The 23,096-nt window shown below is 47.6% G+C and overlaps 1 protein-coding gene across 1 annotated transcript in view; it reads right to left on the minus strand.

Annotated features, from left to right (window-relative positions):
• Positions 1–23,096, minus strand: part of LOC135900932 (neprilysin-2-like) — a 67,259-nt gene that overhangs the window by 10,294 nt on the left and 33,869 nt on the right. The window contains exons 12-17 of the mRNA XM_065430531.1: positions 20,297–20,401; positions 19,709–19,759; positions 11,719–11,846; positions 4,290–4,345; positions 4,125–4,176; positions 3,256–3,323 (exon numbers count right to left, since the gene is read on the minus strand). Coding sequence (XP_065286603.1) covers positions 3,256–3,323; positions 4,125–4,176; positions 4,290–4,345; positions 11,719–11,846; positions 19,709–19,759; positions 20,297–20,401 — 460 coding nt within the window. The remainder of the gene's footprint in view (positions 1–3,255; positions 3,324–4,124; positions 4,177–4,289; positions 4,346–11,718; positions 11,847–19,708; positions 19,760–20,296; positions 20,402–23,096) is intronic.

A 23,096-nucleotide genomic window follows, 5' to 3' on the forward strand; every position in this document is an offset into this window, starting at 1 on the left:
GCGCGCTGATTGGCTCGCGTCCACCAGCAAAGGTTCGCGCATAGTTTGCTTAAAGTGCCTATATATGCTTTTTTAAAGAAGACAGCAAACCCAGGCATTTGAACTCAATAAATAGAGTTTAAAAATGGCCTTCTTTCCAGTTACGACTTTCTCTGTGTAACAAAATTAAGTCGCGAAGGCCGTGCCTTTGCAAGCTGCATTTTTCAGAAGCGAACGTAGATGCTGGAGGCTACATTCACTTGTTAACCGCAGTACGGAGTTTCCGTAGCAAGAAATGTATGCCCGGTAAAGTTACTCGACGTGAAATTCAGCTGGGCCGCTGGGCCACGTTGTGTGACCATGACTGCTCGTTGCAGTAAGACTGTAATTTAATCATATTTTGGAAATGCCTAGATGAAATGTCGTCCCTGTCGTGCGCATTAACCATAAGGAAACCCCTGGACTCGTGTAAGGCTATTATTTTTGCGTATGTTTCGTGCGATACGCCAGTCTCTAGTATGGACTACAGCGCCCAGCCGAGCTGCCTTTATTCTCATCTGTCCTGGTTCTCTTCTGAGAAACGTTGTACTGTGGCTTCAAATCACGGTGTGTAGAAGGGCTTGTTGAAAGTCGTGCTTTTGTGTGCTGGAGTTCACCGGCGATTCGGGAGTGTTTGCGGCGCGAAGAGCGTTGGTGCCGCGGTACCCGCGAGATCAAGGAGCGTTTGATGACTTTGCATCTTGAAAGGTAAGCATGTCTCGTGCTTGCGCTCATTCTTATAGCTTGTAGTTCCTCTAATAAGCTTTGTGCAGTGAGAACAAAGCGCTTTCAGTGCGTAGGTCCATGTTACTGCGCACATTTAAGAAACAAAATTACGACAGTTTCTGTGAAATGTATTACTTCTTATTGCTTGCTTTCTTTCGGCAGGGAAGTATGTGCTACCACCCGTGAGTGCTGTTAGTGAATGCCCAAGCATTTATGTAAACGCTGAAAGCTACTGTTTCTTCGGTAGTTTTCCGACAAGAAATTCTTCCGTATATATGCGTTTCCGCAGGTTAGACGTCTAATGCATGGCGATGTGTTATGAGCAGCACGACTGGGCACGCGACAGCTGTTTTTGACAATTGCGCACACATTCGCGTGTGTGAAGATTTTTTTTATGGATACAGTTTAGCTTGCAGTCATGCTTCGCGAGAACCTGTCTACATTGTTTCTTTTCTTGGATGTATTCGCGTAGTTGTATTCCATGTTGCGCAGCAAATATAGGTCAATATCACAAAAGCCAACATTCTTTTTTAATCAAGACGTATAGATCAGACGCTGGCTTTTATTATTATTTGCATCTGCAGAACATTATGTCAGCTTTTGTGATGATAGTTTAACACAGTGGGTTGCAGCAGTGCATAATAGAATAAGGTGTGCAATTTTGAAGAGGGGCTTTCCACTCGATGTTTGCCTCTCTTATCACCCACCGTTCACGTGCGGCTATTACTGTTAACTCGGAAGGAGTGTCAATCAGACTTCTGAGGAAAAGGAATAGCAGTTTCGTACCTGACTGGACGGGCAGATAGCAAGATTAGTCTGTTTGAAAGAACAGTTAGTTTAAGGCTTTAGTGTTGCCCTAGTGTTTATGAACTATCTTTTGAATTCTTCATGCTTATTAGCTGTGTACATGCAGGGAAACTGTTCTTGCCTATATGAAATGAATTGCATAAGTGGAACCTTTGGCCTTTAATTGTGCGCTTTCTTTCTCAGGTGCCGACCGAGTTCTCATCCAAGCACCACATTCCCGAGGTACGTCTGCTTTGAGTAGACGTGCTATATCGAATAACAAGCAGATAGCCCAATAAACTACTTCTAGTCTCAACGAAACCGTTGCAAAGTATAGTAAAAATTTTCAGTTAAATTTGCAAGCATTTCTGCGACCTGAAATCTTTCTATCCGAATATTACACTTTATATTTGTGAGAAAAACATATTTAGGACAGCAACAACACTGCAACGAGGAAGGTACAGGTCGTACTCCAAGTGTTATATGTACTAAAATTATTATTATGAAACAACCTCGCGTGACTTTCTGTGCCATACAGCAAAGTTCTCATCAGTATTCTGCATATTGTAGAGAACAGTAACCCTATAATGAAAACCAATGCGAAATTTCGAAAGTTACGAAATCTGCATAAATGTAAAATTCGCACAGGGAACTCGTCATCTATGCAAATCTACATAAGATACAGAACTTCAGCAGTAGGGCCACATAAAGGGTGCATTAAAGTGGGACACATGTCGGAATCGTCAAAGCAGTGGCCAAATTTCAAGTTCTAGGATACATGAAGTACGGCGGCAAAAAGGACGGGCACATGCACGAAACATACAAGCAGCAGCCAAATTTCAACATGTAGGAAACATAAAGGATGTTACCTTGTGTGAACTCCAGGAAACATACAGTACACATAAACGACATACCTATATTCTTAAGGGATGCCCCGTCTTTGGTCGATGAAAGGATGCCGCAATTTTCTATGCGAATTTAGGAATCTTTATTTTAGTGTAGGAAAAGACTCCAGGCAAGGAGTGAAGAATTTCGATATTAGCATTCCCTTCTTCGTGCATGGGGCGACAGTGAAAATATTCTGGCTCAGACTGCCTGGGCACCGCTGACAGACAGGTGTCTTTTGCAGTAGCGGAGCCGGGCAGCAGTTCGCCCGAAAAGGTAACGAAGTTCGGTTACCGAAGAAAACGCTCAAGCTTTGGGGTTTCTTTGTGCTTATTGACCGTTATTGAAAACAAGTACGAAACTAAAATGAATATTTTCAACTGAAATCTTCCACAGACGACTATTGTGAACCACGTTTAGCCCGGTGCTTTTAAACTGAATACGCAGTGAAGCCCTCAACCCAGAAGAGACCTTTTCTTTTTTTTTTTTCATGCAGAGCGCAATCTTATTCAACCGTAAAATATTTAGTGTTTCCGAAGCGAAATAGAAGGCTCCCACCATGGTGCTCGGAAAGGTGGTGATGTACTGGAAGCATCAGCCATTAACTTTAACGGCTCAGACTGGCGTAGTCCTTACGCGTACGCATTTCGCTTACATAAAAAATTGGGCGGATATTATGCGTTGCAAGAATTAAACTACGAGGTTTACATAAGCGCAGTGCTATAGTAGAACAATGTAGTGCGGTGGCTCTCTTTAAATTAGGTGGGTAGTGTTGGTAAAATCTTTTATTTAGACCAGCAATGATTGCGCCGCACAAAATTCAAAAACTAACTTTCTCACCTGTGAACACGATAGTTTCCATAAACTTGATCGATATCATGGCGCCTATGGTACTGAATGCATACACACTGTGACGGAAGAAGAAGGCGATGTCACTGCACTTGAATGACAAACAACACGCGTCTTGTGAATGGGCGAAAAACAATGTCGCAGGTTCGCCCGAGAGTAGTTTATAGTAGTTTTATCTTACAATCTTTAGTATCTTTATCCGTACATTCTTTTCAAAATTCGCTTACTAACAAAATTATCAAGCAGTGTGTCACACGCGCAGGCAAACCTGAACACATTCGATGACAGCGGACACTCGATGTCAGAACGCGGGCGTGAGGGAAAGCTTTAGCAGCAGTGAGCAAATTGCCCTTCGTGGTGCTTGTCACTTCAACGCGAACTAAGCGGCGAGAACACAGCGTAGCAACTGTGTTACGGGGTAACTTGAGCCGTAGAAGCAGAATTTTAGCACATCTGATAGGTAACTTTATTCCTTGTAGTCCTAATCACGGCCCCTGTTTTTTTTTTCAGTTGTACAATCCCTAAGTAATTCTTTAACGAAATACTTGCCCTAGCATAATCCAGAAAGTGGCTGACTGATGGAGTGGCGCGTTGTCATACGAAGGCTATAAACGTGCCAAATAAGGTGCCTCGGAAAGGCTAGCCAACGTTTCGATGGGAGCACTTTTCATCGAAGCGTTGCATTGCCCAAACATATTAACTATGCTACGCAGATGAAAGATTGCTTGAAGTATCGTATACGTGTCAGCTTGCAGACATAACAGACATAACATAGACTTGCTACTGATAGCAAACAGAACTTGTCTATAGTACACGACGGCCAGCTTGAAGAATTCGTTAGTAAATATCGGTATACGTACGGAGGAAGTTCAGTCAGCATCGTCGCGTTGTGGATCATAACTATCGGGATCACTGAAAGCAAAAGTAGCCTATGTAAGCTCGCGACAAATTCACGACATGGAATGCATAGTAAGTGTATGCACTCATAGTGAAATGACACTTAATCGAAGTTGTATTTGCCTTACCTAACTTGTTACACCAATGCAAGTAATGAACATTGGTTGAAAACGGTGTGATGTACCTGCAATGAAAAATTTTTACAACTCTCACACATTAAGTGCTACGGATCATTGCATCAATGCATTCAATAAGCGTTGGTCTTCAATGTAGCATAGGTTGAGGCGAGGCCCTGAAAAGGATTTTTATAGAACAATGCTTGCGTTTGGATCAGTTATTGGCGATTCAGTATGACCTTAAAAGACATTTAACAGATAAAACGGAAAAATCGAAAAAGCGTAAATAGGAACACCACACCATCATTGTTCTACTGTAGTGTCGTCTCTTTGCGGGTTTTTGGGGCGAAGGGTATTTTTGAACCAAGGTTAAGGAGTCAAGTGTCCACAGGGATCCTTGGAGGTACTAACGTGGTGACATCTTTGGTGAAGTTCCTTATTAAGCCTGATAAACGGGAAAACATTATATAACCAGCACTCACGTGTTCTGCTCTTTGCTTTGTTGATTGTTTTTAATGTTTCATTGTCTTATTTAAGAGTGTAATACACTTCAGAGTGTTCATGCCTTCCTGACCAACAGAATTGAAGTACTCTATTGATCGTACCTCGGCAAGCGTTATAATGTCGCTATGCTAGCAATGCTACCACATATTACGCACTTGAACCAAGGAGCCTGGAGTACACATATTAGTGAGAACAACTTGCCCATTATAAAGTGTATAGGCATCGTGCGCTAAAGTTAGACCACATAGCCAAGCCAGTAGAGAAAGCGTATCTTACAAGAGAAGCCCAACTACACGTACGCTTCCCGACGCGTGATAGCTCGCGCTGGCGCGCCTTGCGTTTGTCGCGCATCGAGAGGAATGACGGTTCGCATACGCAAGACATGCCCCAGCGCCCGTCTACTTGGGTCACTGAGAGGCGTTTTGACAGACATCGTCTGTTATGCACTGTGCCTCGAAATGCTGAAAAACAGATAAACGCAATCGTTTTATATTTAGAGCCGAGAAAATAATTAGGAGCTATTTCGTTCGGTGAAGGTGGATAACCAGCGAAGCTGTTGAACATCACTCAGGGTTAGACATCGGTAAATGTATTTATTTTCATGATTTCGCAGTGGTAGTGACAATACCTCGGTGATTACTGTGATATACTTTGATTGGTGAAGTTAAAATTTTAGGCTGATTTTTGGCCATAGGTAAATTTATACGCGACCGTTGTTGAGTAGTATTGTGATTTGTATTGGTGTGGAACTTCAAACCTAACTCTTGTAGCACAAACTGAGCGAACCATTTTGTTGTATCGGCCGTTGTGTCGCGCGCTACACACTGCGCAAGCGTGAAGTTTTCTTTCTAACTCGCTATGTCCCCTTTCCATTCCCCCTCTCCTGGAATACTATATAATCACCCTGCTGTTGACAATAAAGGCTCATTTTTTACCTGTCTCGTTCCCGGGCGTGTACGTACGTTTCCTTCCTGCCGTGGCCTAACGGCCGCCACTATGTTACAGTGGCGACGAGTCAAGACGACACCCACGCAGTCAAGGCAGACCCAGACACCCCGGCCCTGAAGACAGCCGTGCCAGCGATTTCCATGGCTTTCCAGATGCTCCCGAGCTTCGACGAAAGCACAGATAAGTGGAAGCCGTACTTGATCAAAGTCGAGGCGTATTTCGAAGCAAAGTAAAAAGAGAGCACTTCTTGTGGCTGCACTGAGCACGCAGACTATTCAAATCCTTGCCGGAAGGGTGGCTCCCCACGCGCCTAACTCATTGAGTTATGACGAAGTTATCAAAGCCTTGAATAAATATTATGACCCTAAACGGAACGAAATTTCGGAGAGCTACAAATTCTTCAGCCGTTGCCAACTGGAAGGAGAACCTATTCAGGCTTTCCTCGACGAGATCCGCCGCATCGGACACAACTGCAACTTCGGCAGTTGCGTTGACAGGATGATCCGAGACAGGATTGTCTGCGGGATACGCTCAAGTGCAGTACGGAAACAACTCTTGGCAAAGAAAGAGCTCAAGCTACAAGAAGCCGAAGCGACAGCAATAGCGGCTGAAGCCGCGGAAAACGATGCGCTAAAGATTTCTTCAGAAGTAACGCCACTATTGAAAGTGCAAGTTCGACGCCGGCCAACACCCAGAGAAAGCGCCGAAAATGCAGCGTGTCGGCAATGCAGTAGATGTGGAAGCTTCAAACATGATTCTAACAGCTGCAGCTGGGCCAAAGTGCGCTGTTATCACTGTGGTCAACGTGGACATCTCGCAAAAATGTGTCCCAATCGCCGCGACAAGCAACTCGGGGCTGCTGCACTTGCGCCTCGTGGCCAAACATTAACAGTGCAAGAAACCACATCGGAAGATTGCTATGAAAATGCTCATATGTGGACTTTCGGCGCGAACGAAGTGTCTCGAGCCGCCAATTCGCCGCACATTCAATTGGGGCGGCGTAGAACTGGCAATGGAAGTAGAGACAGGATCACCAGTGTGCGTCATAGCGCGACAGGTTTTCGAAAAGCATTGCAAACACTGGCGAAATTTGAAGCCTTCACATCTGAAACTTTCGTGCTACGCTGGAAGGCTGCCTGTGTTAGGCGAGCTTCGGTTGGCTGTTGCGCACCAAGGTGTGTCAGTTGAATGCGCGCTCATAGTACTAGACTGCACCGGACCAAGCCTGTGCGGTTGAGACCTGTTAACCCTGCTGGATAGGGCTGGAGTTCCGGTACTGCAAGTCAGTAAAAAAAAAGTGCCGGTGACGGTAGCAGCCATCAGCCACCTCAACGCCTTACGCAGTAACTACGAAGATGTCTTCTCGGAGGAATTGGGCCTGTTGAAGGGACCCCCAGCCAGCTTGGTGCTCAAGGACGGTGCGGTAAACAAGTTTTGCAAGGCGAGACCGCTTCCGTACGCGCTCCGCGACAAGGTGGCAAAAGAGCTCGATCGGCTAGTGTCGCTAGGCATAATATCGCCCATAAAATATTCGGACTGGGCGACCCCCATAGTACCAGTTCTTAGAAAAGATGGCACAGTCCGGATTTGCGGGGATTTTAAGGCCAGCTTGAATCAGCAGTATCCCCTTCCGGTGATTGAAGACATGTTCGCGTCCTTAAGCGGTGGTGAAGTTTTTATTACACTCGACTTGAAAGATGCCTACAACCAGGTGCCACTTCACGAAGCTTCACGCAAGCTGTGCGTCATTAATACGCACCAAGGCCTATTCTGGTACAACAGGCTGCCGTTCGGTATTTCCTGTGCTCCTACTATATTTCATAGGAAGATGGATACCATTCTAGCGGGCCTGCCTGGAGTTCAGGCATACTTAGATGATGTGCTTGTGTCTGAAAAGGCGGCAGACAACGGAGCTCGGCTGAAAACAGTGTTGCAGTGGTTTCGAGAGCATGGCGTAAAGCTGCGATACGACAAATGCAATTTAAGGCAGCTATCGGTTACTTATCTGGGACACCGTATCGATCGTATCGGTCTTCACCCGACGGAAAAGAACATGGTAACTATCATGAAAGCACCGAGCCCTCGTAACGTGAGCGAGCTGCGTTCGTTTGTCGGAATGCTAACATTTTATTCAAGGTTTTTGCCGAACATGTTAAGCGTGTTGTCCCCGTTGTATCGGTTACTAGAAAAGACTGCGCGATGGCAGTGGAACCAGTGCCAGGAAACTGCGTTCGCCAAGGCCAAACAGTGTCTCAAGAATGCCGAAGTGCTTGCCCATTTTGACCCGTTAAAGGAGCTGAAACTGGAGTGCGACGCTTCCCCACACGGCATTGGCGCAGTACTGTTTCACACAGTAGGCAGCGTCCACAGACCGATCGGATTCCGTTCAAGGACTCTCACGAAAGCCGAACGGAATTACTCGCAGCTGGAGCGTGAGGCGCTGGCACTCGTTTTTGGGGTCACGAGATTCCGAGACTATCTGTTGGGCCGTGAATTCACCTTGGTTACAGACCACCAGCCTCTCGGATTGCTAAGGGCCGACCGCCCTACACCATCTATGGCTGCAGCTCGCATTCAGCGTTGGGCCCTCTATCTCGGAGGATATTGCTACAAATTTCAGTACACTTCCGGAAGACGACTGCTGAACTCGGACGCCCTCAACAGGCTTCCGCTGCAATCACCCGGTCCCAGTATGGAGCCCCAAGAGCCGCAAGAGTACGTTTTTTCTTTGGCAATCGTGGAAAAAGGCACAGTCACGACATGAGAGCTGAAAGACCTTACAGCCGTCGACTCGACACTAGATCGCGTCAAGCATTACGTGCTACGTGGTTGGCCTAGAAGCTCGAAAGGCCTTAAGCCGTGCCTGGCGGTATTTTTTGACCGTCGACTGGAGTTGTCCCTGGCACTTGGGTTAATTTATTGGGGCCATCGAGTGGTTATACCTGCCGGTGCGCGAAAGCGATTGCTGCAGCATGAAACCCACCAAGGGTCTTCGCCGATGAAATCGATTGCGCGTTCGTTGTTCTGGTGGCCAGGCCTAGACCGAGAGATTGAGGAAATGTCGGCTCAGTGCAAGAATAGCATCGACAATTTGCCCATGCCGCCAGCCGCTCCACCAGCAAGCTGGCCACAAACGTTTGAGAAGTGGTCGCGCATCCATGTGGATTTCGCCGGACCGATAGAAGGCAAGATGGGGCTTGTGCTAATCGATTCGCACACCAAGTGGATAGAAGCGCTTCCTCTGAAGCAAGCGACCACGACAGCTACAATTCACTGTTTGTGGGACATATTCAGCAGATTTGGCGTGCCCAGAACGATAGTTTCCCATAACGGAACACAATTCACTAGTCGTGAATTTACATTTGTCGAGAACATGTCGCACGTTAGGACCGCCCCCTTCCACCCGCAATCTAATGGGGCTGCTGAAAGAGCTGTCCGAACAGTGAAAGATGGTCTTCGGAAGTTGAATGAAGGAAAATTGGAGCGCAAACTAATGCGGCTACTGCTCAATTACAGAAGGACGCCTCAGAAGTGCGGGAAGTCGCCATCACAGATGCTGCTCGGATACCAGATTAGATCGCGCCTGGATACGTGTTTCCCGAAGGGTAGTGGAGACGCACCGTTCGATAACCAGGAGTGGCTGCCCCAACTAAAGAGCCGTGTGCACGTTCGCAACTATGGGGCAGGAGACAAATGGATACCAGGACATGTGACATCTACATCTGGGACCCGAATGGTTACAGTAGAAACACCTGGAGCAATTGTCCGGCGGCACGTGGACCAGGTGCGTCGTCGGCCTACAGAAACGCAGTCACCCGACACAGCGGAAGACGCGTGCCCGGACGGTGCTACATTCAGGCCAGAGGAATCCGCGCCACAGCTCGATGTGAGACTGGAAGCATCCGCCTTGCCGCCTGCAGTTGGGGATCATCATGCTGAGCGCGCCTTCCCGGCACTTCCATCATCCGGAGCAGTAGTGCCAAGCGAACCCGCTCAAGTCCTACGACGTTCGACGAGGACGAGGAGACCGGTTGACCGATTTTAGGAGGAAGAAGTGTTGTATCGGCCGCTGTGTCATAGTGCGGGCTACACACTGCGCAAGCGTGAAGTTTTCTAACTCGCGATGTCCCCTTTCCATTGCCCCTCTCCTGGATTACTATATGATCACCCTGCTATTGACAATAAAGGCTGATTTTTTTACCTGTCTCGTTCTCAGGCGTGTATGTACGTTTCGTTCCTGCCGCGGCCTAACGGCCGCGACTATGTTACACATTTCTTGTTTGGTTTTAAAATGTCCGCATTGAAGTCTCTAACGATGATCACAGGCATAGCGTCACGACGGCTAAGCCATGCCAAGTGCGTGGTCATGAACTTGTCGATATCACGCTCGGGTGTTCCTAGAGATTGTACACAGTGCAGATTACAATTCTGTCTTTCGGTTGTACGGCACGACCATCCCCAGAGTCGGTGGCCTTGTCCTTTTGCGAGCCAAATGTGTACGAGTGTAGATACATTTTGTCCTCTGCTTATATGGCAACACCTCCTGATCGGGAGTCCGTGTGCTGTTCGCAAACGATTCCATTATACCCACCAACTTGAAACAATTCACCTTGATTGATTTACTTCATTTATAATTATTTTTAATTATTATTAGGGGCGAAGTGCTTGAATCCTGCTTCAGATGCACCGCGGGTTGGCTCGGTATTGCACGATCTCCGGTATCTGGCCACGCTCACCTTTTTTATTGTTTATGCACAAACACGGAGAATACATTGAACCATAGCCATACACAGCTTCGCTGTTAAGGCACATTCTTGCACGACAGAAGTGTGCTTCACTGAGTGTTGATTGTACCACGCCGTAGCTGCGTAGCCAGGCTTGTGAAAATGCGAGGCAGCCAGAGCCCGATATCTGTCTGGAGCCGATATCCGTGCTCGCACCGCGCATCGACGCATACGAACTTGTCCGCACCATCTGTGCATGGGGAGGCGCGGCAGCACGTGCTTTCGCGCGCCGGCAAGCATACGTGAAGTTTGGCCTTTACGCTTTTGCGGTGTCCTCGACGCGACAATTTCTACCTTCCGCAAAGGTAGTACTACGTTGCAGGCTGTGTAGCAAAGTCCCATAAATTACGCGTCCGAAGGCTGCCATAGATCGGCCAACGATTCGCTTGTAAAATTCCAGCAAGCCATAAAACTAGCACGCGTCTGTTTTGTTCGGAGTGGCGCCTCCTTTCTGACGTCGGCAGAACTTGTATAAAGTTGAAACAGCCGCAACACCATATGGTTGGTACCCGGTGCCTATAGAGAACGTAGCTATTTGCATTTCTTTCTATTAACAAAAAAAAGTCATCACTAGCATATTTTCTTACATTGTCTGCCATATTCAACTAGAAATTATGGCACCAGCTCGTACTTAACGAATGACAGGAGGGTTCTCATCTCCCCGACTGAGTCTGTTCCATTTTCCGTAATATTTTTTGGATGGAGGAAGTATATCTCCGGAGATTTCGGGTGACGGTGATCCTTGCAACAGCCACCACTTGTACCTAGGTTTCACTGTATGAGGACGATGCCGAGTGCACAACATGATCCACTCCAGCCCTTGCTGCGGATCCTCACCAATTACTTTAGACATGGTCTAGGACAAAGACAGTCCGCGTAAGTCTGCTTAAGGGTGTGAAGTTGACAAGTGATCAGCCTGAACATATACAACGATGGCTCATGTGCAGTTACATATCACAAGTAGCTGTTGCAGTATCTACATTAGAGAAGCTTCCATGCTTATATGTTATTTAATTTTGGCATTATGTCTCATGGTTACCCATGCCTATGGAGTTAAAAAAAATCTGCGAGATTGGTTAGGTTTGTAGCATCCGCACTCAAAGTAATCAGAACTCACAGAAACACGGAGGCTCGTACAAGATACAAAAGTTTGCCAGTCACTGCGATGTTCAGAAGTTGTTGCTTGACAAAAATGTCCCGCTCACCCATGCCCTTTGCAGTCATCACCCGTGTCATTCCTTAGGAGCCACTTAAGTAATTTCGCAGTCGCATTCCGCCTGAAGTTCAACTCTATCCCAGCAAAAGGAAAGTCGTCATGCCACACGTCAACAACCTTCAAAGAGAAGACAGAGAAGCGTTAAACAAGCTCATAGAAATCAAGTCAAGCAAGAACAAATAAAGCAGCACTACTGATTCAGGTTAGTCTGAACCATAGTGACACAAAACATAAACTCATAGCAAATCATTCTAGCGTTATGCTATCTGCGAAAGCTTCGTAGTGGAGGTAGCAATGTGACTTGTATTAAAGTGCCAATGTAACTGTTTGAAGCAGTGTGGGCTTAATTCAGCTGCTGAAGGAAACTAAAGTAGTCTTGGTTGTGGCGGTGGCAAAACCTTTGGTGGCGAAGAATGATTAGGCAGTGTCTAACGTTCCTGAAAAGAACGAAAAGCAGGGTTTTAACTTAGCCAGTGCTTGTTTGCCCAGGAAGCCGAGAGGTGCTTCAGAAGTTGGAACATTTTCTTCTAACAGGAAGAACACGACATTCCAGCTGCTATCACAATTCGCAAAGTGAACCCACCAGATCTTTATACACGTGACTGAACAGGCAAACGCCGATCAGTGCCTCCAAACCTAACCTAATTTCACCTCTGTCATAGCGCACGCAACTGAAATTGTGCGCCTAGCTCGGCGTATTACTTGACCGCATTCGCGCATGGAATACGCGATTCTGGCGCCCGGAATTACGCACTGCTCCATGAACCACGCACTATGAAAAAAACAAAACTTTTTACAGAGCTGCGCGCGCCGTTTCTATTCCTGAACAAAACCGGCAAAGTAATTTCTTGTCTTTTTAAGACGCTTCGCAATGACATTCGAAACATAATTCCTGCGTGCCTGCATATTTACTTTAAAAATGTGATGTGCGAAGCAGGGTCGAATTAGGAAAATTTTCATACACTGCAAGTTGTGTGGCGCTGTTTAGTATGCGTTCCTACGCAAGATTTTCTGAAGCCGAACTAATTTGCGGAGATGAAGCGAAGCAAACCATTCGGAGCAATGGTGCGAGAAGGGATCATACTCGGCCCGAACTTGAGAGCTGTCTCTCCTCGGTTGGTTGCCAACCAACGTTCCCTCTTGGCCTTCTCACGGAAAAATTTGAGGACACCTAAGCACTTCCTGTGAGTGGTGAATGTGAAACCATTAATGTCCGATTGAACGCCGCTGAGCGGTGCTTCCGAGTTTTGCGCTGCGAGTAAAGTACCATAGCGGTATGTGCTGCCCGAGACGGCAAGCAGCGGCAGCAGCAGCCTGCGGTGCCAACACCGCATGCCACCATCGTCCTGAGCGAGGAGGCCAAAGGGGTAGCAGCGGCCACGAAGGCCAGTAAGCGCGCGCAGAAGCCAAGACCAGTTGGGGGGAGAGTGATACGGACCACGTGCCGGCTTCCGAGAGCGAGAGTGGCGTTGCATCAGGTAGATGCCCTCTCCCCTCACGCGACACCTGGAACGCTAGCGCGGCTACAGCGCTTCCCTTTTGCACGCTCTGCTCCCACGAGGCGCGCTCGTCACGTGGCGTCACAGTCAATGCGAATTTAGGGGCCCTTTCGCTGCTACACACACCGCGTACTTTTTCGCTCAGTTGGCTATTTGATCCTCTCGCATCAATAAAGGGTAAACTTATGTTATTTTAAAGTCACGAATTGCAGCTTAATTTATTTCAATCGTATAAACTCTCCAGGTAAACTTCCACCTTCGCTATCGCCACGATATTCCGTATGAAGTCGAAGTACGATCACATCGCGGCGGCGCGTCGTATTCTGCAAGTGCGATTGAAAACGTCCGAGGGTACGGCGACAAGAATAGCGGCGCGATCTCGCGCGCGCAAGGGCAGAAGGCGAGGAGGAAACGCCGTGTTCCGACACGTGCAAGGCAGCACGAGGCTCAGTCGTTATACTCTGGCGGAGGCTGCCTATGAAACGACTGAATGCCGCCGCACAGGCCCTATCTTGAAATGAATTTAGTTTAGTTGCGATAGTGTTCAGAGAGACAAGGAATAAAAGCTGACCAAACAGCTTGAGAGGACCTGGCCGCCCTACTCACACATCGGCATAACGGTAGTCGCAACAGGACAAAAAAAAAAACAGTATATACAACGCAGTGTACATGGCGCATGAAAGTGATCCGCAGTGGGCACAAAGACTTGCGCGCCGAGGGCTGATGGCTTATGTGCGCTACGTATTCGCCGTTTGGTTTGCGTTGAAGCGAGAGGCAACATGGAGGGCAATTATCTCGCTGCTGCTGACACTCTTCCTCACGCGAGCGTTCTGACATCGAGTGCCCACCGTCATTGAATGAGCTGTATAAAGGTTTGTCGGCGGGTGTGACATCCTGTTTGTTGATCTTGTTAGTAAGCGAATGTTGAAAAGATTGTATGGCAGAAACTACTATTCTTACTTTGTATAGCTGTGTAATAATTTGCTATCGCAATCGTTATGCCTTTCTGGCGAAACTGCAATATTTTTTTTCTCTCCTAGTTCGTGCTGTGCATTCCATTTCCAGCAGCGGCTCTACATGCTCTGCCTTTGACAACAATGCCCGCTTCGTTCGCGGTGCCTCTGGGTATTCGAACACTATGGGGGGCGCGTGCCGTGGAAGGCGAGACCTGTGACACCATCGGTTGCACACGGGGACACCAACACTCCCGTCTGAATAAGAGCACGCGTATGTTCGTTTGTATTTTTCAGCTTCTGTTATTTTATTTAGTTATGAATAGTGCCAATCTCAGGGAAGAGGTTACAAGTACGTGTACAGAATAAATCACAACGCCATGGCAACAACCGTGCAGTAAATACTGGAATCAAAATGAAATATTCCTAGAATAGTGTAATGAAGCAGAAGCAGACACGTGTATGTGCCGACTGAAGAGGGAGACGAAGGACCGTGCTGTGATCGCGAGCGAGCCCCGTGCTACGTGGAGCCCTTGCAGTGGATTTATAAACCTAGCGTTCCACAACGGTGTGACCGACAATAAACCTCGTCGCATTTGGTGGAGGTGCTGGGCTTCCATTTTCGCCGCGACGTCTTGACACTGATCGCCGGTCGGAAACTCGGCGTTCCCCTTCCCCAAGTCGGCGTTAGATTTCGCCCCTGCGTCGTTAAGCTCCCACTGAAGAGCAAAACTCACTGGTGCAGTTCCTGAGGCAAGAACTGCAAGTGCATCGACGTTCGCAAGACCTCAATCTCCGCCGCAAAATGTTGTCACCGTTTTCGTAGAGGGGATACCTGCAGTGGCACTAGGCGATACCGGAGCAGTCGTTTTGATCATTCACGAGAACCCTTGTCGCAAACTACGAAAAGTGACTACAGCTCCATCTGGCCTGGTGCTCGCCACTGCCACCGCGCAGCGAATTTACCCTTCATCTGTATGCACGGCCCGTGTCGTCATCAACGACGTTCTGTAAATAATGGAGTGTTTCGTGCTACCATCGTGCTCTCACGACCTCATCCTTGGTTGTGATTTCCTGACACGTCATCATGCTTTCATTGACTGTTCACATGCGGAAGTGTCGATTTTACCCCTATGTGAATCACTGCTGACAAGCTCTCCTCACTCTGCCGACAAACACACTGTTGATGCCGACACAACCATACCCCCTTAGTCGTCGATGGCTCATGTCCTGTCCTCTGATGCCGCATTTGACGCCACTGTAGTGTTCACGCCGTCCGATGTGTTTGCTCAGTGCAAGGGCATTGTTCTTCCGTTTGGCGTGCTCACTATAACATCTGGGTCAACTGTGATGCTGACCACCAACTACTACCAGTAGCCGATCAGCCTACTGCGTGGAGAGAACCTAGGATACTGCCAGGCGGTTGACTACGTTGACGATCTCGATATTCCTACCGACTCCCTCCGTTACGTTGACGCCCATCGCTTCGGTCTCAGACTCATCACCTTCAGTGGGTTTTGACAACGCCATCGACACTGTTCTTTCCCCATCTCATCGCCGCCAACTTCTCACCCCTTCACAAGTTTCTCTCTTCTTTCTACTGTCATTGGACGTCATTGGGCCGTGACACTGGTATTTCCCACACCATCGACACCGGTTCCCACTCCTACTTGCGATAGCTCCCCTATCGCGTCTCCGCCCAAGAGCGTCAAATCATTACGGGGGAAGTGGACGATATGCTCAAACGTAGAGTCATCCGTCCTTCTCAAAGTCCGCGGCCTTCACTGGTCGTATTGGTAAGAAAAAAAGATGGCTCCATTCGCTTTTGTGTCGATACAGACGCCGGAACAGATAACGAGAAAAGACGTTTATCCACTGCCTGGGATCGATGACGCTCTCAACTGTTTACAAGTCTCAGAATATTTCATTTCCTTGGCTCTGCGCTCCGGGTACTGGCAAGTTCCAATAGCTGAACCTGACCGTCCGAAAAGCGCATTCGTTACACCCGATGGCCTGTACGAGTTTAACGTCATGCCCTTCGGGTTGTGCAACGCGCCTGCTACTTTTGAGCGTATGATTGGCACCATCCTTCGCGGCCACTTATGGAAGACCTGTTTATGTTACCTCGGCGACATCGTCGTCTTCTGAACCGATTTTCCGACACACCTCGCTCGCCTGCATGACATTCTGAGCTATCTTACATCTGCCGGCCTACAGCTTAACCTCAAGAAGTGCCGTTTTGCTGCAAGCGAGCGAACCATCTTGGGTCACGTTATCTCAAAAGACGGCGTCCTCCCGGACCCAGACAAGCTCCACGCCGCTGCAGACTTCCCAACGCCCATGTCTATCAAACCCCTCAGAAGTTTATTTGGCTTATGTTCCTATTTTCGTCGCTTCGTACGCAATTTCTCATCCACCATGGCGACTTTGACAAGTTTACTTTCCGCCAGTAACGACATAGCCGCGTGGTCACCTGACTGTGCTGCAGCATTTCAGCAGTTGCGCCACTTGTTGACCTCACCACCGATTCTTTGCCACTACGACCCTGATGCTCCAATGGAAGTTCCTACTGACGCCAGCGAAGTTGGCCTTGGCGCGGTGTTAACGTAACGGAAAGCTGGCTATGATGAATATGTCATCGCTTATGCGAGCCGTACTCCAAAGAAAGCAGAATTAAATTGCTACGCCACAGAAAAGGAGTGCCTAGCGATCATCTGGGCACAAAGCAAGTTTCGCCCATACCCTTATGGCGGTTCTTTCGCCGTAGTACTGACCACAATGTCCTTTGTTGGCTTTCTTCCTCGAAAGACCCGTCGGGACGCTTGGGACGTTGGGAGCTTCGCTTGTAAGGGTATGACATCCGCGTCATATAAGGCTCCGTTTGCAAGCACTGCGACGCTGATTCGCTGCCTCGCTCCCCACTGACGCCTGATTTGGCGTCTCTGTCAGCTTCCTCGTCCACCCTGTCACCACTTACCTACACTGACATGATCACAGAACGCAAGGACCCGACACTTGTAATTTTACTTGACTACCTTGCCGCTCCGTCTGATGTCCTTTGGACACAAGCGCTAAGCCGCCAAGCAACCCACTTTTCCGCGCGGGACAACATTCCATATCGCCGCAACTGTATGCTCGACAGTCCGAAATGGCTCCTTGCTATACCTCGTCATATGCGCTCTGACGTCTGCGCGTCTTTTCACGCTGATCCCCTAGCGCTCATGCCGGCGTCCTCAAAACTTACACAAGGTTGCGTCGGCGCCGTTACTGGCGAGGCATGTATACAACTTCGCGCAAAAGTACATTCAGTTTTGTACTACATGTCAACAAGGCAAGACGCATACCCAGCGTTTCACAGGACCGTTTCAGCTGCTACCATGCCTGTCTCGTCCGTTCGACCGCGTGATACTACTACTGAGTGATAGGGGCTGTGTCTTCCTTTCGGAGGGCATCCAAGCCCTCCTCACTGTGTGCAGCATAATTCTCCGAAAATCTATCGCGTGCCATCCCCAAACCAACGGTCTGAGCGAGTGGTTCAACCGCACACTTGGCGACATGTTGCGGATGTATATTTCATCCAACCACTCCAACTGGGACACCGTACTCCCCTTTGTTACGTTCGCATACAACACCGCGACGCAGTCGACTACCGGCTTTCCCCCCCTTTTCCTTGTGTATGGCCGTCAGCCTTCATGCCCTTAGGACACCATACTGCCGTACCACCCTGACGCTACAAGTATACTCCAGTTTCCAAACTCGCCAAATATGCTGAAGTTTGCCAGAGCTGGCACGTGCCCTGACTAGCTAGACTCAAGAACGTCAAAAGACGTGACATGACCGTACTTGTCAACCACCGCACAACTTTGCTCATGGTTCCCTTGTGTGGCTTTGGATACCAGCTCAGATTCCTGGGCTTTCTTACAAACTGCGGATGCGTTGTCACGGTCCGTACCGTATCATCGTGGCCGCTTCACCGGTCAACTACATCGTCGAGCTGCTCACAGTGTCACCAGTCCTGCGCCCTCGTGGGCGAGAGACAGTACATGTCAACCGCCTAAAACCGTATTACAACCCGCTCATCTACGCGCCATGAATCTCCAGGATGGCTACGCTTCGCTCCTGGGGTATTGTAATGAAGCAGACGCGCCCCTGTGTATGCGCCGACTGATGAGGAAGACGAAGGACCGTGCCCTGATCGCGAGCTAGCCCCGTGCTACGGGCAGCCCTTGCAGTGCTTTTATATACCTAGCGTTCCACAACGTTGTGAACGACAATAAACCTCGTCGCAATTGTTACAGCACTAACAGACATAAACTCTTGTTGTAATGTAAGAACGACCCTAAATGGGATTAATATCAGCAAGTTTGTGCATGTTCAATACACCGCTACAAAATACAATATGTGATGTCCATGGTAATACAAATAAAATTAAAATGTAGAACATAATACTCGATAATTGTGTAGGAGTCCACGCCTTAGAAATCTCGATAGTAATTTGTCTTAATCGTGCAATAAAAGGAAATCTTACTCAATTATTCTTGTAAACTGGTTTAGCTAATATGCACTAGTGGTTAAAGTTACAGGGTCAGGATTATTACACTCTACTATTGCCATTGAAAAGCATTAATATTTCAGGCGGTTAGAGTGATACGTGTATTCAATGAGTGTGAGACTGTTGCGTGTAAGCCTCACCCACTTTATGCAAATGTATCTTGTATCTATATTTACCTGGCTGTAAAGAAGGTAGTCGATTATTTGAACCGTGCTTGAATCGCTCTATCGTTAAAGCTAAGATATTCAGCCATATTTAGTAATTCGGTGGGTCAGTTTGAAAGTTGCTATGTGTTTAATATACACGCACACTTAACCGCCTTTCTTCCTATGCTTCCCAATTTATTAATATTATGGTGCATGTTTGGGAACCATGCAATGCTAGCGCATTCCAGGACTATTCTAAATTTTTTTTTACCCACCGTGAGGTTACGTTAGACGAAGGTGTCTTCTGAGAAGAGATAGTTGTTTTAGAGCGGTTGGTGATGTGACGTCGCATGTAGAATCGTTGGAATGTAATCCAATGTATTTGTGTTCTAAAAGTCCAGTTGGTTGGCATTTAATGTCAGTATACTAAAAATAAGACAGCTGCTTTATTGTGCTTATTGTTAGGACAGAGAATTCAATAATGTGTAGGTTAATGTCAATATGTGCATCATTTAAAAACGAAGTCCAATGGCTCACTTACAATTGCATAGTTCTCAGATAAGCTACTTTCTTGGTAGAGTACTCAATGATCTGTGAACAGCCTAATTGGACAAGCAAACTACACGTAGGTGCTTGATGACGTTGTCCCACTAGTTGATCTACGCAAAGTTCCTTTCTTTTTTCTGCCTTGAACAAACCTGATGAGCCTCCGTTTTCATTAATGTAACATTGGTGGTAGACATGCTACAGCAGAACCAGAAAAAAATAGCCAGTGAAACAATAACTTAGCCCTCGCACCGTACCGTTTCTACTATTATCTATCGCTCACCCCGTCGTCTGATGTCTTCCCGTCAGAGATTTCTATCTTCATGGCTTTAATCTGCGATCAAATGTAAAAGGAAGGCACTCGTTGCAAATACAAGAAACATATTTTCTTCGAAGGAAGGAAACGACTTATTGCCCCAAATAAGAGGGGAGTTTTCTGAGTTTTGTCAGTCCATCAGTATAAAAACAAAAAAGCAATGGTGACACCTTAATATGAACTTACTGGCATGTCCTAGCTCCTACTTGAGAAAGAAGCGCCTGTTTGCGTAGCAGACTGCGTGCCCAACAACTATTGTACAACAACAGTAGAACAAAACGCCAAGACTGCACTTCATAAAAATAATACGATAGCGCTTCCGAGCTAAGATAAGTACGATGGAAGAAATCCACAACTAAAACATAACTTCATTGAATGATAAGATGACAAGCATCATCCTAAATAACTCTTTAGGATTGTTTGGTGCTCTTGTAAGAGCCCGAGACATTGCGTCGAGCGATTGGCGCAATGTAACACAAGGAGCGTTGTTTTCCTCTAGGCCGAATGAGGCGTGCATCCCATAGAACCCAACAAATAAGGGCTCCCTCACTGTACCTTCCTCATAGCGACTTCCTTGGTTTCTCTGTCCATCCAGCCCAGCCAACGCACTTGACCCAAAAATGTCTCGCGGAGCTCATGGGCAATCCTCAGTACGTATACCTGTGAGAGAAAAAAATTCATGCGATAAGTTATAGAAACGCACACCGATATGAATTCAGTTTTGGCAGTCGCCTCCAAGCTGACTACACCAGACCATCTAGGCTCCCGTTGCAGCGACAATGTATTGATTGGCATCTGTATGTTCAGCAGTTACATGTGCCATTTTACCACGCTAAGCAAAGTGCAGCAATGATGGAATTTACTGACGCTTAGGGTTGCTTAGTGGTATACTTGTGTCCAGTTTTTTCGAAGCGCACTAGTGCCCACGGCCGCTTTCACAGATGCAAGCCAAAAAGGTAGCCTGATTGTAGTTTGCGCGGTGAGGTGATTAAATGCCCTGCCCTAGCAGCATCTGCTGATGTAACAATGCCAAACGCGATAACAACCGTAGATTGTCGGCTAAGTTATGGCGGCTCCCTATATCTCTCAGTATGCGGCTTATGCAGCATTCAGTATTAAACAATGTGTGCATCTCAGAGCTGTACACCTCCGCCGCGGTACTACACTGGCTATGGCGTTGCGCTGCTCAACTTCAGGACGCGGGTTTGATCCTGGAAGTTGTATTCCGATGGCCGTGGAATGCAAAAACGCGCCCGTGTACCGTGCATTAGGTACATGATCAAGTAGACCAGGCGTTGAAAATTAATCCCGAGCTAACCACTTCGGCGTGGTCCAGCACTGAAAAATTTTGGGATATACGTCTTACAAAAGGCAGTAGCAAGTAAAGCAGGCGGGTAACGACATTTCGTGAAAAAAAACATTTCCCACATGATAGACATGGGTCAAGAAAAAATTACGCCTGAAATAACCTCACGGTGACCGGTGACGGTAATGCGAATAGCAATCGAGCACGGTAGCGACAGTCCACATTACTGAAGTCACGCTTATTTGACACGTGTTCTGGTAATCTTGAGACTTTCGCTGTTTCGGCTATATGCCACATACTGCGATGTTGTCCCACTCTGCTGTGGCACTCGCTTGCCAAGGTCACCCACGAGTATGAAGGCACGATGACAACTGCATGACAATGGCAATGGAATGACAAAAAAAATATAATGTCGATGGAGCGACAATGGCGTATAACGAGGGCAGAATGACGACAGCGATATGTAGGTTCTATACATGACGTTACAACGACGGCAACGTGACGACGACATGGCGCAAATGAGATGACGATGACTGAATTACGACATTCGCACGACGATGACGAATCACCACAACCGGATGAAAAAATAAGAATAATGACGATGGCACGACGCTGATGACGACGGTATGGCAAGGGTTGCATAACGGCTTGTTTGTGACAACGACGTAACGACGACGATGACAAGACAACGGTGGTATATTTACGATTGAATGACGACAGCATGGCTGTGACAAAACGCCGGACTACGAATGACGTCTTTAGAACGACGAAGGTGGTTTGGTAACGACGTCATCACGACAATACAATGATGATACTGAAGTGATGTCGATGACGAAACAACAGCGTGACTACGATGGTATGACAACAACGATATGGCAAAGAACACTTGACGATGATTGTATGACGATCGTGCAGTGACGACGATGGCACGACGACGGCATTAGAACAATGGTAAGATGACGAGTGTGTGATGACAATGGTGTGACAATGACTGTATCACGAAAGCTGTATGACGAGGGTAAGGTGATGACGATGGCATGAGGAAAGTCGGCTGAAAATGCTACAGTGAAGTGATGGCACGACCACGAAGGCATTACGACGACAGTCTGACAATGAATACACGATAGCGATTGCCTGCTATTAGACAACTAGGAACACTAAGACAACTAAGACTAAGACAACTAGACAAGACAACTAAGACTAAGACAACTAGGAACTAGAAGGTGCAACGACCAGGGCACGACGTGAGTAAGATCGCGTATTTGGAATGACGACAATGTAGCCATCACGATGGCATCATGACCAGAAGCACATACCAAGGGGCCCAAGCAACTAGGAGCACTTGGTTGGCGTAAGAGTCTACACAGACAGACAGACAGACAGACAGACAGACAGACAGACAGACAGACAGACAGACAGACAGATCGGCTCAAAACAACGGATGTAGCAAAATTTGTGCTGCGGTAGGAACAGGCATCTACTTTGTTCTGGTGTGGAACGCGGAGGAACATCACTGGTCCTGCGGCACAAGAACGGACGCCATGGCCCGTGGACAATGAGAGTCGCTCATGCTTGCAGTGGTAAGTACACGGTGCAAAAGAAATTGTCGAGATCACGTGAACTAAGCCAGAACTTGCTGCTGACCAGAAATTTCTGAGCAAGAGAGAGCGAAACAACATCATTGAAATAAAGAACGCGCGTGGAGTGTGGAGCACACTTCGATGTCCCCACAAGCTATTGCGGCTCGCCAGGCCTAGTCGAGGGTCGCCACTTGGTTTCCCAAGTCCCGTTCGCGAAGTCGCGCCTCCCACGACTAATTGCCCAGCAAAAAGAAAAGGGGGGGGGGGGGGAAGGTCCACCTGATGACAGTTCGGCACCAGCAGTGACCAACCTCGAGTGAAACTAGTCACATATTGAACATTACAAGGATGAACTGAGTGCCGCCAGTGTGACGGACGAACTGCAACGGCACGCTGGCAGATGATAGCGATACCAGACGAGTTGAATGTACAGGTAGAATAAAAATATCGGCTGGAGAGATGTCGAATG

This window comes from Dermacentor albipictus, chromosome 2 (genome assembly GCF_038994185.2).
Source record: "Dermacentor albipictus isolate Rhodes 1998 colony chromosome 2, USDA_Dalb.pri_finalv2, whole genome shotgun sequence".
In the NCBI taxonomy this organism is placed as follows: Eukaryota; Metazoa; Arthropoda; class Arachnida; order Ixodida; family Ixodidae; genus Dermacentor; species Dermacentor albipictus.